Source organism: Eubalaena glacialis, chromosome 10 (genome assembly GCF_028564815.1).
Source record: "Eubalaena glacialis isolate mEubGla1 chromosome 10, mEubGla1.1.hap2.+ XY, whole genome shotgun sequence".
Taxonomy (NCBI): Eukaryota; Metazoa; Chordata; class Mammalia; order Artiodactyla; family Balaenidae; genus Eubalaena; species Eubalaena glacialis.
In genome coordinates, this window is record NC_083725.1 from 51,446,084 (window position 1) to 51,463,415 (window position 17,332).

Here is a 17,332-nt window from a genome sequence, read left to right on the forward strand (position 1 = left end):
CAGAGCATAAGGATTAATTAGCTGGTTTAGTTTCTCCTGCAGAGTCTGCCCTGTCCTGTCTCGAACCTCTTTTGAACCCTGCTGTGAATCACTGCAGGAAGGCTCTAGCAGAGCTTTGGTGCATAAATCAATTTGCCTACAAAGGAAATATAGGTAGGGTCTGGACAGCTGGCATTCATAAATCTTGCATGTTGGTGGCATCTGCCAGAAATGCATTTCACCTAGCACACATGCTTGGAGTTACTTTGGAGCTACTTTGGAGCTAATTTACATATTCAATAGTTTGGACATCACTGCATCTACCTGATGAAAACACAAACAGAATTCACTGGGGACCACAGAGTGAGTGGCCAGCACTCTTCTAGGCTGCTTGGAGGTCATCAAAAGGTCTCTTGGAGGGAGCTGTGATCTCTGGGGCCTTCCTCTGATGAACTCATTCTCCAAAGTGCAACTCAAAACTTTCTACAGGGGAAGAGGGCAGGGGCCCTGCCTGTCCTCAATTACCTAAAGGATGTTTTATAAATGGCTTCTCTTCTGGCCACAGTACCTTTGGGCCAAGTTTTCACTGGCTAGAAAAACTCCAGGTGCAATTTTCTTCGAAGAGGGCAGTGAATTTATGGCGCCACATGTCAGAGAGAGAAAAAGAGGGAGAGAGCAAGGTTTCTTGCCGACCACTGTGGTCATGCAACTCTGTGCAGCTATGGCCTCTGACCAGGGAAGGTCAAGGTTCAGTGACTCTAGTTACATCGACAAATACAAACCATTCCATCTCTGCCGCTCTGAGGGCTGAATCTACCCCTTGACTGTGCTCCAGAATATCTGGCCCCTGTTTTTCACTAAAGCAAATCCATCTGCCTTTACCCTCTGCAATAGCTTCTGAACTTGTTTCCCTGCCTCTGGCCCGGCCCCGTCTAACCCATTCACCTCTGTAGCCAGCAGGCTCGTCATGAAATACAGACCTGATTCTGTCACTTCTCCCCCTCAAATGAGCCAATGGCTCCCACTGCTTTGAGATAATTTCTAGAACTTCACCCTGGTTAATGGCTCTTCTGTGATCACTGGGCCGACTCACAAGTCTCCTTTGTCATCACTGGAAATCTCTTTCAATCCCCTCGGTGTAGGTTACTGTCTTGCCCCTAAGCCTCATACAAACAGCCCCTCCACTGGAATGCTGTCCCTCCCCTACCTGTTTTCACACGTCTAATTCCTACTTTTTTTTTTTTTTTACATTGAAATATAGTTGATTTACAATGACGTGTTAGCTTCAGGTGTACAGCAAAGTTATTCAGTTCTACATTTATATATATATATATATATATATATATATATATATATATATATATGTATATTCTTTTTCAGATTCTTTTCCATTATAGGTTATTACAAGATATTGAATATAACTCCCCGTGCTATACAGTAGGTGCTTGTTGTTTATTTTACATATAGTACTGTTATCTGTTAATCCCATACTCCTAATTTATACCCTCCACCTTGCCCCTTTGATAACCATAAGTTTGTTTTCTATGACTGAGAGTCAATTTCTGTTTTGTAAATAAGTTCGTTCGTATAATTTTTTTTTTAGATTCCACATGTAAGTGATATCATATGATACTTGGTGCAGCCACTATGGAGAACAGTATGGATGTTCCTTAAAAAACTAAAAATAGAGTTACCGTATGATCCAGCAATCCCACTCCTGGCCGTATATCCAGAAAAGACAAAAACTCTAATCTGAAAAGACACATGCACCCCAATGTTCATCGCAGCACTATTTATAATATGCAAGACATGGAAGCAACCTAATGCCCATTGACAGATGAATGGATAAAGAAGATGTGGTATATATCTATATATATCTATAGATATATATATACACACACACGTATATGTACAATGGAATATTACTCAGCCATAAAAAAGAGTGAAATAATGCCATTTGCAGCAACACAGATGGACCTAGAAATTATCATACTAAGTGAAGTAAGTCAGACAGAGAGAGACTAATTCCTACTTATCTTTTATCTCAACCTAGAGGATAGTCCCTTCAGGAAACCTTCCCTCTTGATAGGGTCCTCCCACAGGACTTTGTGCTTCCCCTAACGATACTCATCACGTGGATTATGCCAGCCTGTTTGTATGTCTGTGCCACCCATAAGCTACATGCTCCACCGGAGAAGGGGCGGAGCTTGTTTTGTTCACCCTGCAGCCCCAGCATCCCTCATGGTGATGAGGCACATCGCTGGCGGTCAGTAAATATTTTGTCCAATGAGTGAATGAACGAATGCATGCATGCCAGGATGGTAACCCAGGCCACCTCTGAAAGCTCAGGACTGGGGAGGGAACTCTCCGAACCGCACTCACCGTTACAGGTGCAGCGCACGTTCCTATAGAAACGCGGGCACACGAAGCTGATGCGAGCTGTGCTGTAGGTCATGAGCGCGTGGGAATCCAGCGACAAGCCTTGCTCGCAATGCTGCTCCTGACAATCCAGCCCGGAGCAGTTCTTCTCCAGGATGGCTGAGATGCGCATGACGTTCTCCAGATGTCTCCTGGCGTTGGACAGCTTCTGGATCAGGTAGGCCGGCTTGTAGAACTCACTGTTGGGCGTCTCCACCGCGAACAGCATGTCCAGCTCACTGGTGCCCGCCACGGGCTGGATGCTGATGATATGCAGGCTGTCCTGCTTCTGGGTGAGGACCGCGTTCCGCAGGGTGCGCCGGAACCCGTGCATGTGCAGCCCCACAAAGTCCTCGGGGGACACGTTCTCGAAGCGGATGGTGACCGTGTTCTGCAGCATCTCGTGCACCAGCTGCTCTACGTGCACGACCACGTCGATGGGCACCTGGAAACGGCCATCACTCACTGACACGTTCAGGATGTACTTCCCGCTGTCCAGGCCTCCTAGGGCGATGATTTTCCCGTCGTGACTGTTCACCTTGAACAAGCTTTTCTGCTCCGATTTCAGGGCAAATGTGAGGACATCGTACACGTCTTGATCTGTGGCGTGGATCTTCCCAATGACCCCACCAGGAAAGTCGTCCTCCATGGTGACAATAAAAATTTCCAGGGGGATGGCTGTGGGCTTGTGGATGCTTTCCTCGATGACCCGCACGCGGATGTAGGAGTGAGAAACTTGCTGAGGTTTGCCTGAGTCTTTTGCCTAAAACAACCAAGAGGGAGAAAGCCAAGGAAGTAAGAAAAAAACCCATAATAATTAAAAGAAAATCAACAAAACTCTGAAGATATCTGTTCCTTTAACCACGTTTGCTTCTTCCTCCATCCCCCGCCACTATTCTGCAAAATGTTGAGGATGTGCATTTAAGTAAGAGGAGTGATTTATCACCTGGGGTCCCCATATGTACACTCTGTTATGGACAATAAAATGTGTCAACACAATAAAGCCATGGGGGGTGAATTGGGAGGGAGAACAGAGGGTGCTATGGGATCCAGCATGCCCACAACAGGCTGGCCTTGTTTTAATTTTGGACAGAAGCCACAGGGGAACCCCATAAAGTGGCATTCCCACTTGTAGGAGAAATCTTTGTTCTTTTTGGCTTCTTTGCTTTAGATTGGACCAGACAGCACTTTTCTGCACATTTAAGAAACAATGTTATTTAAAGTGAGAAGTACACAATATCAAGGTTTAGAATAAAAGATGGTACAGTGAAGGGCAAAATAGGTAGCCTGAAAAAACCCATTTTGACTTCCTTCTTTACATAAGAGTTGACAGAACCACTACGCTGAAACAGATCTTTACTGAGTACCTGCCATGTGCAATGTGAAGGTAGTCAGTGCTGTAGGACTTCTGAGAAGGGCAGATTCTCAGGGGCTGGGTCCCCAGGGCGGGTATTTCAGGATGCGGGGCTGCAAAGGACCTTGCAGGCCAGGTACCATCTGGGGAGATGTGTCCTTGTATGTAGAAGGCAGTATAAAAGCACGGGCTTGGTCATCACAGAGACCTGAGTTTGAATCTTGGCTCTGCCTCTCACTATGTGTCTGGCCTGGAGTAAGTCACTTAACTTCTTCGAGCTTCAATTTCTGTATCTTTAATTTGAATAAAATAGTCACATCTACCTCACAGGATTCTTGTACTGTGGGGATTAACAGACACAGTGATTACAACGTACTTAGCACAGGCTTGACTCATAGAAGTACTTAGTATGTGAGAGTTAATGTAATGTTGTTATTTTTATTATTACCATCACCATATGCTTTTAAAAATGAATTATATGAACCAGAGATGCTGAAATGGAAAATTCACGTAAGAAGAGATAAATTTAGCAAATTAGGTTGAACTTGAAGTGAAACTGTGTATGGCCTCAAAAGACAGTGACGAGTTTGGACTCTATAGGCCAGAGGTTGCCCACTCAGATGTCGAAAACCAGAAAGGCGACAGAAAGGCATGAAGCCACCGGCTGTAAGGTGGCAGACTGATGGGCTTGTGGCCTGAGAAGGACTGGACAGTCATGTCTGCCTGAAGTCTGAAAGAGCCAGAATTCACAAGTTTTCAGGCACTAGGGAGCTCAGATGGTTTTAGTTTAGGGGTTGGCACACCTTTTCTGTAAAGGGCTAGATAAGAAATAGTTTAGGCCTTGGGGTTATATGATCTCTATCAACTACTCAACTATCATACCAGCAGAGAAGAAGCCCAGAGCATATGTAAATGAATCTGTGAGGCTGTGTTCTAATAAAACTTTACTTATAAAAACAGGCTGAGGACAGGATGTGGTTCAGGGGCTATTATAGTCTGTTGACCTCTGGTTCAGTGGAATGACATAATCAAAGTGGACTGATATAATCAAAGTGGAATGATTAGCCTGGAGGGGTGTAGGGATAGATCAGAAAAGAATGAGGCTGAAGCCAGAGGAACACCCAGAAGGCTTCTGCAATAGTATGAGTATCGGGCGATATAGAATAAAGTGGGGTGATGGCAAAGGGAACATACCTGATGCACACTGGGACTTTATGAAGGCAGAAACGTGCAACTTGGTGGTAGTTTAATATAAGGGACTCGGAGGAGAAAGCTCTCCATGGTGTTTACCAAGGCTGAGATGTGAAATATGCTCTCTAACAACCAGAGAAGGTATGCAAAGAACTGTACTAGCTTCTGTGAGAAGGCACTAAAACTCTCTCCTTGCCCTTGAGGACCTATACTGTGATATAAAATCATTCACATAATATTGTTGGATGCGCGGGTGGCAACCGAAGAGTTTATCAATGTGCTTGGAGCCAAAAGTCATTAATTTGGAAGGTTTCGTGGAGTAGAGTAAGCCATAATTTATCCAAAGAAATAAGGTACACAATTAAATGCTATATAAAGAATGACTATTGTTATTATTGCCACCATTAATAACGAGTTTAGGCTGCCCTCTGTGCCAATTGTGGGTAAAAAAAAGTCACTCAGTTTCACTGATGGGACCCACATCTTGGTACTGGCAAAATTTGCACCCAGTGAATTTTTGGCGCTCTCTCTTTCCTGCTCCTATCCACACCCTTCCCATAACTGCCACTTTTGCCTCTTTGTCTCGCTTCATTTTACACCATGACCTTGAAGAAGCTGAAATGTTGGGAGGCCATTGCCATCTCAGTCCCTGTTCCCCTCCCTCCTCACTGGGGAAACTTACCAAGCAGAGGTCTCTTCAAAAGCAGAGGCCATGAAATAGCTCAATCACATTAGGACAAGGATTGGTTGCTTCCCCACTTGGGTTGACCTGGGAAATACTTCTCAGTACCAAGCAGCAAGCCTTGACAAATGAGTTGTCTTTGGGGCTCAACTAGAACCCCAGGAATTTTCAGAATGCAGATTTAAGCCCAGGGACCGTCAGCCCGGCACACCCTACAGGAACGTCCCACTTGTAACAATGATGCTTTCTTTCCTTCCTGTTCAATTTCACATACAGAGGCCACTCTTATTGGTGTGAAATTGAATTTGAGATTAAAAGGGGAACATTCCTGCGCAGTAATGAATTATGTTGACTTGCTCGACAAAGAAAACCCAACCAACGGGCCCAGCAACCAGCACGAGAGAAAGCTGGCCTGATGCGGGCAGAGGACGAGGCTGTACCTGGACACACAGCACATACTCTGGAGACTCCATGTGCCGGAAGACCACGGCTGAGCGCAGGATCCCATCCGAGTCCAACGCGAATGCCTCCTCTTCGTTTCCCGACAAAATAGAGAAGGAGAAGGGAGGCCCATTGTGAAAGGAGTCTCTGTCTGTCACCACGAGCTGCAAAATGCTGCTGCCTACTGGCTTATTTTCCTGCATAAGAGAGTATATTAAAAGGGAAGATAAAATTACACCTCTCCTCACATTTAAAAGAAAAAACCCATCATTACCGGCTAAGAGTGCTGTGCTAGGAACAGGGCTTTTTGCGGAAGGGATTCCCTGTGATATTATCTTGTCTTCTGAAAATGTGCTGGCCTCTGTAAGCGTCATGTTTCCCATCCTTGGCTGCCACCCCACAACTGCCCTGTGAGACAAAGAGCTGCAGGTGAAAACATGAGGACTTGGCTTTGAATGGGTTTGCAGGTTCCAAGGATGCTGCTGGTTACACCTTGTCCTTGAAAGGCTGGAATTGCCCTGAGTTCACCCGAACGGCTCCGGAGATACACGGTGCTCGTCAGCCTTCATGACGATGTCAGAAATCCTCTCGGGCCAAGACAACATCAACCTCTCAGGATGGGAAAGCACTTCGTCACACTTACCACAGTTACGCGCAGGCCCAACATGGTGACACAGAGTCACAATACCGGACCCTTTAGGGGGACATCCTGGCAACTTCCCAGGAAAAATACAAAGGCGGGTGTCAGGTGAAAAATAGGGCTTTTCACCCCAGCCATCAGAACACAGTTTTGCTGTTTCTTAAGGGAAGGGAAAGGGGATGGGATGGATATTCCTCAGTTAGCGGATGAAGAGAAAAGGAATCTGTAACTTCATCAGAAGTTTCGGAAGTCCGGATGTCATTATGCCAACACGATTTTGCAGAAACTCTGCCTTCTACCCCAGATGGAAACACGAAGGCTCCTAGTTACTCCTTCTTGGGCCCAAGGTTGTCCTTACTTTGAAAACACCAAATTAAACTCCTCGGTGGCTCAGGCACTGGTTTCCTTGCTCTGCTCTGTTTAGACTTCAGCATTACCATGGTTCGGGCCAGAAGTCAGTTTCATTAGTTCAGGCCTTCTGATGACATTGACTTTGGATTAACTGAGTTTGGGTTACAAAGATGGAGACAGTGATACCCTGCATGACAGCAGTCATGGGCGGGGCGGGCGCACTCATGTTTTAGGCGCTGAATTAGTCTTATAAGAACCATGTGTTGGAAAAAGAAAATTATTCTGGGGTGAACAATGGGAGGAGCATTTTTTTTTTTGCAGGAGAAAGAGGAGAAAAGAACCTCAGAGACTTCTCACGTTGCTTCTCCTCTCAAGTGGCCTTTTGGTTATCAGGAACTAGACACCGTCTCCCTCTGGAATAAGTTGTGGAAACGTCCCAGCCCAGCGTAGATTTATTGGCGCACACTGACAATATCCTCAGCACCATGCAAAATAGAAGATTTATTGATTTGTTTGCTCCCTCTATAAAAGCCATTTCCTCCATACAAGAGAGAGGGTAAGAGGATGTGTGCCTGAGGGGTCGCATCCGAGGAAGGAGGGTGAAATAGAACACAGACGGGCCCGGTGTTGCAGACGGAAGCCACGGTCACTGCTCATGGGCTCAGAGTCTCTGTTCTTTCCCTGCTGACTTCCTGGAGTGCGTGTGAGAACAGTCTGTCAAGCTGATCGACGCGTGTCATAAAACTGAACGTTGAGTAGGCAGAGCCCATTTTGCGCTGGGCTAGTGAGCGGAGGCGGGGGAGGGGAGGCAGAGAGCAGCATCCTGGGGACAGGTGGGGAGCAGAGCCGGGGAGGGAAAGAGCAGTGGGGGAAGGGGCAGAGCCTGGGGGGAGCTCTGTGGAAGCTGGGGAGGGGTAGGAATGCACAGCTGCTGGAAAGAGCATCGGAGAGGAGAGGAAACCAAAATACCACTGGGGAAGGTATCGAGTTTCACTGAGAAAGGGGTAGGAAGGGAGCAGAGAGCTGTTCAGCCTGATCCTGGGTGGGGGGGGGGGCTCAGTGCTGCAGGGGAGCTGGGGGCCTATAGATGGCCAGACTCAAAAGTCTTGAACGTTGTTCCAAAGGCGCCCCTCAAGACTGTCTCACTCTCATCTCACCTTCGACCCACAAAGCCCTGGGAACCCGTGGTGGGTGATTCTGAGGCTGATTTCCTAAAAATATCTGTGGTCCCACAAGACACATATATCCATCCCTGTCTCCTGTAAGTCCTCCATGCTGACGGTATTCCTGGACTGGATTTCCTGATCCTCTTGAAGTCGGACTTTCAGCTTCTAGAAATACTGGGAAATGGAAGTAGTTTGGCACTTAGTACCATGCTCACGAGATATCTTTTGAATTAAAAAAAAAAAATAGCTGGGAAGAAAAGTCATCCTCTCTGAGAGCAGAACACCAGCAGTAAGTCACTCTCTCCTGAAGTCTAATTTTAGAGAGCAAGTGGGTTTAAACTGCTAAACAAGCTGCTTATGGAAGACTGGTTTTAATGAGGAGCAGCTCTAGCCTGAAGGCCAATCTCCCTTTGACAAACAAGATGGTTTGTATCAACCTCCCTCCCCTGCTAGGATAGCACAAAGTGGCTTAAAGGCAGCCTGTCACTGTGGGAAGAGAATAGTCTTTTCAGAAAACAGACCTGAGTTCAAACGCTGACTCTATCACTTAACAGCTTCATGATCTTGGTTGAGCTACTTAACCTCTCAGATCCTTACCTCCTTCACTATAAAGTGAGGGCCGTCGTGAGGACAGACCGTGTACGGAAAGCACCTGACACTTGAAAGAACCCCATTGGCCGTAGCACTTATCGACGTTTTATTAATCAGTTGCAGTTGAAGAATCAGGCTCTTTTCATACTAGCCCTATGATGGGATGAGTTGATATCAGGTAAAAACAAGAGTAAACCATGACGAGTAATTAACAGCAGAGGAAGGAGGAGAAGTGCATAAGGACAAGAGCCTGGGAGGCCAGATTTGCTCACCTGAATCACAGCGGTATAGTTAGCAGGTGTAAATACTGGGCTGTTGTCGTTTACATCAGAAATATCAATGTTGACAGTGGCAGTTGAAGACATCGCAGGAATGCCGCTGTCTACTGCCTGGACGAGCAGGGAGTATCCAGACACCTGCCAAAGCACAAAGGGCCGACAGTAAAGAATCACAGCGCTTGCTTCCTTCTGGGCCCACTCAGGCACTGCAGGCTCACAATGCTTTGCTGAAGATAAGCCATCTTCATGTTGAGTCTTTAGACCGGGGTTTTTCAACCTCGGCACCAACTGGCATTTGGGGCCAAATAATTCTTAGTTGTCGGGGGCGGACCTGTGCGTTGCAGGATGTTTAGCAGCATCCCTGGTCTCTACTCACTAGAAGTCAATATTGCCTCTGCCTGCTTGTCACAACCAAAAATGTCTCCAAATATTGCCAGATGTCCCCTGGGGGTAAAATCAGCCCGGGTTAGAACCACAGCTCTTGGCCGTTGTTCAAACTATAACAGTTGTCACAACTGATCTGTCCTAAGTATTAGTTTTGATACTTTGGGAGTATATTACGGGCTTCTATTACCCAGTGAAGTCTTTCTACTTTTAAGCATCATGCTTATGGCATCTTTTTCCATATTTAAATTTCACTTTGAAGACACATATTTTTGGTCAAAAAAGACAGTGTTTAGAAAATTAGTTTAACCTCGGACAGAGGAATCTGCTGGATCATTCTTTCTGACCTAGATACCTTCAGGTCATCCTTTTGTATCTCCTCGCTTAGGGTCAATGCTGTTCATGAAACCAGGACCACAGGATCCCAATGCTGAATATACTTTTCTGCCTTCTTGCTTTGGAAGTACCAAAATTCAAACCATCTAGAAAGACAGTTTTTTTCTTTTTCTTTAAAGCCTCCATAAATAAGAAAATACCAGCATCTATTGGCAACAAATTCTTTCTAAGGTCTAATGAAAATACTTCCGGCTGCATTTTAGTCCATCCCTATTTACTCCCATTATTCAATGTGTGTTTTTTTGTTGTCGTTGTCTGTTTGTTTCTGTTGTTTTTTTTTTTTTTTTGGCTGCACCTTGAGGCTGATGGGATCTTAGTTCCCCGATCAGGGATCGAACCCAGGCTACGGTAGTGAAAACGCAGAGTCCTAACTACTGAACCACCAGGGAATTCCCACTCCCGTTATTTACAATGGAGAACCTTCCTACTTATACTCATGGAGTCCGTGCCTGATTTCAGTGAAGGGGTGGGTGTGGATGGGAAGGGAGCATGCCTAAACTAGCTTACCCGTTCCCGGTCCAATTTCTTTTTAACCTTCACAAGTCCCAAGACAGGATCCACAGCAAATTCACTGTCTCGATCTCCATTCACAATGGAAAATCGAATCTGTCCATTGGGCTGGCTGTCTGCATCTTCTGCTATTAGCTTCACGGGACACAAGCAAAACAAAGCAAAGACATGACACGACAGACAGAGAAAAGGTTTATTCTTAGGGTCCCAGGTCTGTACAAATGGGCACAGCTCTGAGAGTTTTCTTAGGCACTCTACTCACCAATGCCAGTGATCATGCACCAGGGGAAGAGATTTGGGGTTGGCCGAAGGAGGAAAGCACCATTACTAGAGCTGCCATTTTATTTATGTTCATTTTTATCTGCCTACAGCCTGACGCTTGTTAGGCCTGATTTTCCTCAGGCCTTGAGCCAGTAAGGATAGACCCAAAACTAACTGATAGGGATACTTCGGTGATTCTTTCCCAATTCGGCAAAACAACGGTCTCTGCCACTGAGTCAGGTATTTTCTAAACTTATGTATTTCCATGTTAAGGAAGTCCAAGAAAATTCCCTTTCCCACACGGCAAACACACAGCCCCACATTGGTGATGCTGGGATTTATATGTATGGAAATAGTCTTGTAATAGCTTCAGGCCCCAGGAGAAATGGCCTGGGACGTCTACCTTGGATGTATGAAGAATGAACACCCGGTGCTGCAGGAGCCAGATACGAGGGTGGATGGAAGGGACCTCTCCCACCTATGGGTGATGACGATGCTGAGGACGGGACTGACTCACTGTTCCCAAATGTAATTTCTATGTCTAAGAGAACCTGTGTCCACCTAATACATAGCTTGCTCTTATGGTATAGAAAAAATTCCTTCCAGAAAGAGCTCCTTTAAGAGTAACCAGTCAGTCTTAAGCTTGATCCCATTTGTAGCTGCCCTTCTGTATGTGTGTGTGTGTGTGTGTGTGTGTGTGTGTGTGTGTTTAGGGGGGTGGGAAGGATGTTTTATTCTGTCCTTAGCCATCTACTAACTTGTCATTCAAGGTCACAAACTAGTAGGAGTTATCATTAGAAATTCATTCCATGGTCTGTTTTGTTTCTCAAAAAAATACACTCCTGGGAGGAAAGTGATGAGGGATCACTTACACCTTGATATAAATGAACTTTATCAGACCCTTTCTAACAGACAATGTGGAGAAGGAGCAGTTGAAAGACTGGTGTCTGACTAAAGTTCTTGGGGACCAAAGGACACTGAAAAGAGAAAGTGCGAAGAGAATCCAAGATAGACTCTGCTCACTTTTTCACTCTCTTGAGGATTATTAGTCCCAGATATCTGGACCACCCCCCTGGCACCTACCAAAATGACGGAGTCCCCGACCAAGGCGTCTTCACTTATGACAGCACTGTAGACATCTTGGCTGAACTCCGGAGGGTTGTCATTCACATCTGTGAGGTTGATGTTGACAGTGGCCATGGCACTGAGGGCGGGGGTGCCCCCGTCTTTCGCTTCCACCACCAGGTAAAACTTTCTGCATAATTCATAGTCCAGGATCTCAGACACAGAGATACTCCCTTTGAAGGAAAATGGGGAGCTTTAGATTTGATTAGGAAAAACTCTGGTCAGCAGTCCCACAATCATGGTAATATCTGTAACATCATTTCCAGCCAAGAGTTTGAGATATTCAGGAATTTGTTTACTTAATGCCCAGCTGAAAGCAACCCAGAGTCTGATTAATGCTGTCAGTTAAAACACTGCTATCCATCGGACACAATGCTGAAGAAATCAGGTCTTTGTATGTTTCTGCAATAGCTTCTGAACTTCCCTCAAGCAGCCTGAAAATCTCTGGCATTATTCACCCTCAGGCAATTTGGGAGGAGAGACAGGAGCGAGCATCCCCGATGACCGTCTCCCCAGGATTCCTCAAGGGGACCCAGGCAGACTGAGAATAAGCCAAGATGCGTGGACGCGATGGTATGACCCCGTCCCTCATCAGTAAGTATATACTTGCAGACTTAACCTAAGCCTTAAACTGAATTAACCACTAAGGTGCCTCCCCTACTTATAAGGTGCTTTTCTGAAACTTGTATGGCACAAAGAGGACAAAGACCTCAGAAAGTTCAGGATATAGTGATGTGACGGAAAAGGAAACACTTGGGGATCCATTGCCAAATAGGAAGTGTGAGTTGAGTGTCTACAACTACAGAGCAGAGCTAATACCCATGGCACAGAGTTACTTAAATTAAGCAAGTAGAACAGGTGGAAGCAGCTAGCTGGGGGCACCTCCACGAGGGGCTCCTTGAGCGCTCTTTCCCTCCCATCCTAGCCCTTTCTGGTGGGCGACCCAGTCCTGCCTTCTGCACTTGGTAGCTGGTCATGGTACCGTCTGCAGAGCAGTTCTCAAGGGCATTTACCTCTCTCTCCCACCTGGAAAACAGTCACTAGGACCAAGGTGAGTACATCACATCTGTTCTCTTTCCAGACAGGCAGCTTCTCAGGGAGCTAAGCCTGCCCTTCTACTTAAGGTGAGAAGTGGAAGTCGTACCTAAAGCAAGAGCCTCTTTCTCTCCATGATTATGTTTTCTTAGCAATTACCACCCCTAGCACTTGATTTTGCATCCCAGCCTTATTATCCAGAGCCAGATTTAAACAGTAGTCAACCATTTCCCCATGGTATTCATATACAATGGCCATAACTAGACATGCTAAGGCTAACACATATTTAAATGAGGAAAATCCCCATACATTTTAATTTGAAGTAATGCACTTAATAAATGGGTTACTGCTGGGAGAAGCTGCTGCTGCAATCCCTCCATTAACGATTCCACCCTCCTATACTAAGGCAGGGACTACGTGTCCTGCAATTTTTGCACCCCCCATGGCATAGCAGTGCTATATAGAGGTTAGAGCATGTATTCCAGAATCAGGGAGATCTGACTTCAAATCCTGGATCCCTGCACCACCCACAACTTACTCACATTGGAAAAATTAACCTCTCGGAAGCTGATTTTCTCATACAGAAAATGGGAGAAATAACTAATGACTTAATAGGAAGCTAGTGTATCTACCATGTTAAATGAACATTGCTAATTGCGATAGTTTCTTGCTCATATTTCTTGGATTATCCAACAGAAAACAGACCTCCTTTGCTCTCTTGCTCAACAAGTACATATTCCTTGAGTGATGACGGAATTACGTCCAGTGGCCAGAAGGTATGAGGGACTCACCTTTCTTATCTGTGAAATGGGGCTGCCTTGCTTATTCATAGGGGGATAGGTAAACAAATAAGAATATCCACAAAAGAGCTTTGAAAATATTAATATAAACACTCTTTGAAAATGCAAGAGTGAGTATGTTTACTTTTCAAAGAATAGCCAAACTTTTTTTTGAATTACCCTCTTCATTTACTCAAAACAGCCCTAATAGTTATTAACCCCCTGAGGAAGAGAAAGCCCTAGGGTTCTATTTTTGTTCTCTTGGTTTCTTTCTAGACATCTCTTCCCCAGGAGATGCCACATCCTCCCCCAGAGTTTGAAAGGGGTGTGGTGAGAAATGGCAGGGTTCTGACGAGGAGCAGTGAGCTGGAATCAAATACAATGCCCGTTCCAGCCGGCCGGGTGCTGGGTTTAGAAGGCCTGAAGGTCACCGTGCAGATCACTCATTAACGTCTGCCTTGGTAGGTGACCAGAGAGTGGCAACCTGAGTGTGGACAGTGGCAACTGGAGGCTAATCCCCAGGAGCAGTTCCAACACAGAAATATAGGACCCAAGTAACAAAACCAAACAAACAGAAAAGAGAGAGAAACAAACAGACCCTCAGGCTCCGTCTGCAAATACTATCTCCCCACCTTGAACCACATTACTGTTCCCGAGCTTGCCAATCTGAAAAATCCTGGAGCCAACCTAGGGGCCAAGTATTTGCCCAGTGAGCCCACAGCAAGGAGCTGAAACTTAGCAGGGGGCATCCTTGGAACAGAGTGTCAGAGGGCACTCTGGGGTTGGCATGCAGGTCCTGCTATGAGAAGACTTGTTTCCACCAAGAAGGGTGGTTGATTAGAGGGTTAGGAGGAGAGCCAGGGTATAGCGAAGCCTTGGATTCTAAGTTGGTTGCTGTTTACCCACCTGTCTTTGGGTTGATCCTAAATTTCCCTTGCTCATTTCCAGACCGGATGAGGTACGTAATCTCGGCATTTGTGCCTATATCTTTGCTGGTGGCAAAAACAACAAGGACTTGGGTGCCAGGGGAGGTGTCCTCAGGCACCGTCACCAGGTAGTCCCTCCTCTCAAACACGGGGGGGTTGTCGTTAATGTCCAGGACGGTGATGGTGACAGTGGCCAGAGAGGACAGGGCCTGGCCGGGGCTCTGGTCGGTGGCCTGCACGCTGATGCTGTAGGAGGACTGTTGTTCTCGGTCCAGTGGCTGCTCCAGGATGATGATGCCAGACGAGCTGTCGATGGAGAAGAACCCGTCGGCTGAGTCGGCCAGGGAGTACACGACCTTCCTGTTGGTGCCTGTGGGAGACGCGAGAGCGTGAGCGGACAGGGACGCAGCCGGACGCTCTCTGCACTAGAGATTGTGGCTTTGATGACTGTCTAAGGGCCACACAAAGAAAAATGGTAACTATGGAAACCAACGGCTTTGGTCCTACAACGACTTCAGTTTATAGCAAATATACAACTGAACCAAATGGTAAAGAAACGGAAAATATTGGTAACAAATATCAGAAATAGTTGGATCTAAAGCAAAACGTTTTGCATGCATGTGTCACGTTGTTATGAGTCCTTACTTCAATGTTTTCAAATAACTGACCAACTGTCTTGATCATGTTAGAGAAACTGACTTCAATTCTTCTGGCTCGTGTGGCTTGGACAAGTTACAGTCTTTCTTACCTGCCTAGGCCACAAGTAAGATGAAAAATGCTTTGAAAACAGTAAAGAATATATAAACTATAATTATTCAAACCCTCAAGCAATTTCTTCATATCTTTATAACCTCCATCTGAAACTGTTATCCTGAGGATTACTATGCATCTCCTAATAAACAATCCAGCAACTTAATAAAAAAAGAAATAGTTGGATCTTCTTGATATATTAAAGAACCCCATGCATCCTTAAGAAAAACTCTAAGATGCCAATAGGTATAAGGGTCAAGATGTGCCACAGAAAGAGAAATACAAATTAATTAATTAATTCGACAAATTTTTATCTAGACTCTATCAGGCACTATTCCAAGGGCTAGAGATTCTCATAACGGACAAGAGTCGGACATTTCCTGAGGGAAATATTTACTTTCTGGTGAGAGTAAATAAGAAATGAACAAGAACAATTCACTTTGTTATAAAGCAGAAACTAACACACCATTGTAAAGCAATTATACTCCAATAAAGATGTTAAAAAAAAAAAAAAGAAATGAACAAGAACAAAGAATCAGTAAAATACATGGTATGTTAGGGAGTAAAAAGGGAGAAAAATGAAGCCATAATGGGGGGGAATCGTGAGTGCTGGGGGGAGAGGGAGTTTGGGAGCTGGAGGGAGGGGTGGTCCTTTTAATACAGGTGGTTGGAAGTTTGGCATTTGAGTGACGACCTGAAGGAGGGGAGGGAGTCAGCAGTGCAGAAATCTGAGGAAGAACTCTGCAGGCAGAGGGACCCAGGCAAGCCTGGGGTGGGAGCCGAGCTCCTGGGGTGGGAGCCGAGCTCGTGTGTTTGAGGAGCACGGGGGAGAGGACCAGTGTGACCAGAGTGAAGAAGAGAGATGCAGGAGATGAGAGCAGGGTGGTGATGCATTGGGGAGCAGATCGCCCGGAGGGGTGGCGGTTGGTGGTAGTTGGGAAGTGCTGGAGGGCTCTGAGGAGGGGAGTCACATGATACGAATTAGATATTAACAGGATGGCCCAGGCATCTGGTTATGAACAGAACAGCAAGACAGGAAGCAGAGACCCACTGGCAGCCTCCTGCAGGAAGACAGGTGTGCGAAAAGGGCAGCTGGAACGGACGGTGGTGTTGGAAGGGGTGAGAGGTGGTCGGGTTCCAGATGTACTCTGAACATGTAGGTGTGAGAAGTGAGGGGCCCTAAATGTATTCTGAACTTGGAGGTGGTGAGAATAGATCGTCTTCTCACCGTGGAGCTGGCAGGATGTGGGATGTGAACGAAAGAGAAGATCCCAGAATGACTCTTAGGTTTGGGCCCGAGCGACTGAAAAGAGGGAGTTATCATCAGCTGTCATGGAGAGGACTGCGGGAAAACTAGGATTTGGACGAAGATCACAGGCCCTGTTTTGCATCGATGAAGTGTGAGATGGACATTTTATATTTAAGTGGAGATTCAAGTAGGAAGTTAGCAGAGGAGGCTGGAGATCAGAGGAGAGGTCCAAACTGGAGTTACATTTTTGAGGGTCTTCAGCATTCAGAGAGCCAGAAGAGCCATAAGAATGGATGCGGTCATAAGGGGATATAAAGGGAAAAAAGAAATACAGTGGCCGGTAAGCCTAGAGCACCCCATCAAAGGAGGGAGAGGATCTAGTCAGAGGGTGGTCTCCAGTTCCATGACTTAAAGAAATGCACGTAGTTATCAAAATACCATTTTACCTTAATATATACTAAAGCTAAAACCTATCAACCAGGAAATGTTCATTAACAACCCACAAATCAGTGAATGATGATTGGACCAACTTCCGATTCTGAAGATTGATTTAACTGTTTTCATCCGAGGAGATCAGCACTTCAAAATGGTATATAAACCTGAAATTCACTAGGAGTTACAGTTTATAAGAAAGAAAACATAACAACTTCATAGGCTGAAAAAGCATCATGTTGATCGTAAATGCTTTTAATGAAGACAGTCATTAGTCATGACTTTAGCTACGACAACTACCTGAAAATGTCTTTTGCAAATCATGGACCCCTAGAATATAAGCTCTTACAGGGAGGGCCTACGTGCTGTCGTTTTCTACTATACCATCTCACCA

At 45.7% G+C, this 17,332-nt stretch overlaps 1 protein-coding gene across 1 annotated transcript in view; it reads right to left on the bottom strand.

The window, feature by feature from the left end:
- The window catches only part of FAT3 (FAT atypical cadherin 3), a 573,936-nt gene that overhangs the window by 42,820 nt on the left and 513,784 nt on the right, over positions 1-17,332 (bottom strand). Inside the window, exons 14-19 of the mRNA XM_061202721.1 lie at positions 14,484-14,877; positions 11,726-11,936; positions 10,379-10,516; positions 9,086-9,229; positions 6,065-6,262; positions 2,362-3,160 (exon numbers count right to left, since the gene is read on the bottom strand). Of these exons, the coding sequence (XP_061058704.1) occupies positions 2,362-3,160; positions 6,065-6,262; positions 9,086-9,229; positions 10,379-10,516; positions 11,726-11,936; positions 14,484-14,877 (1,884 nt within the window). The remainder of the gene's footprint in view (positions 1-2,361; positions 3,161-6,064; positions 6,263-9,085; positions 9,230-10,378; positions 10,517-11,725; positions 11,937-14,483; positions 14,878-17,332) is intronic.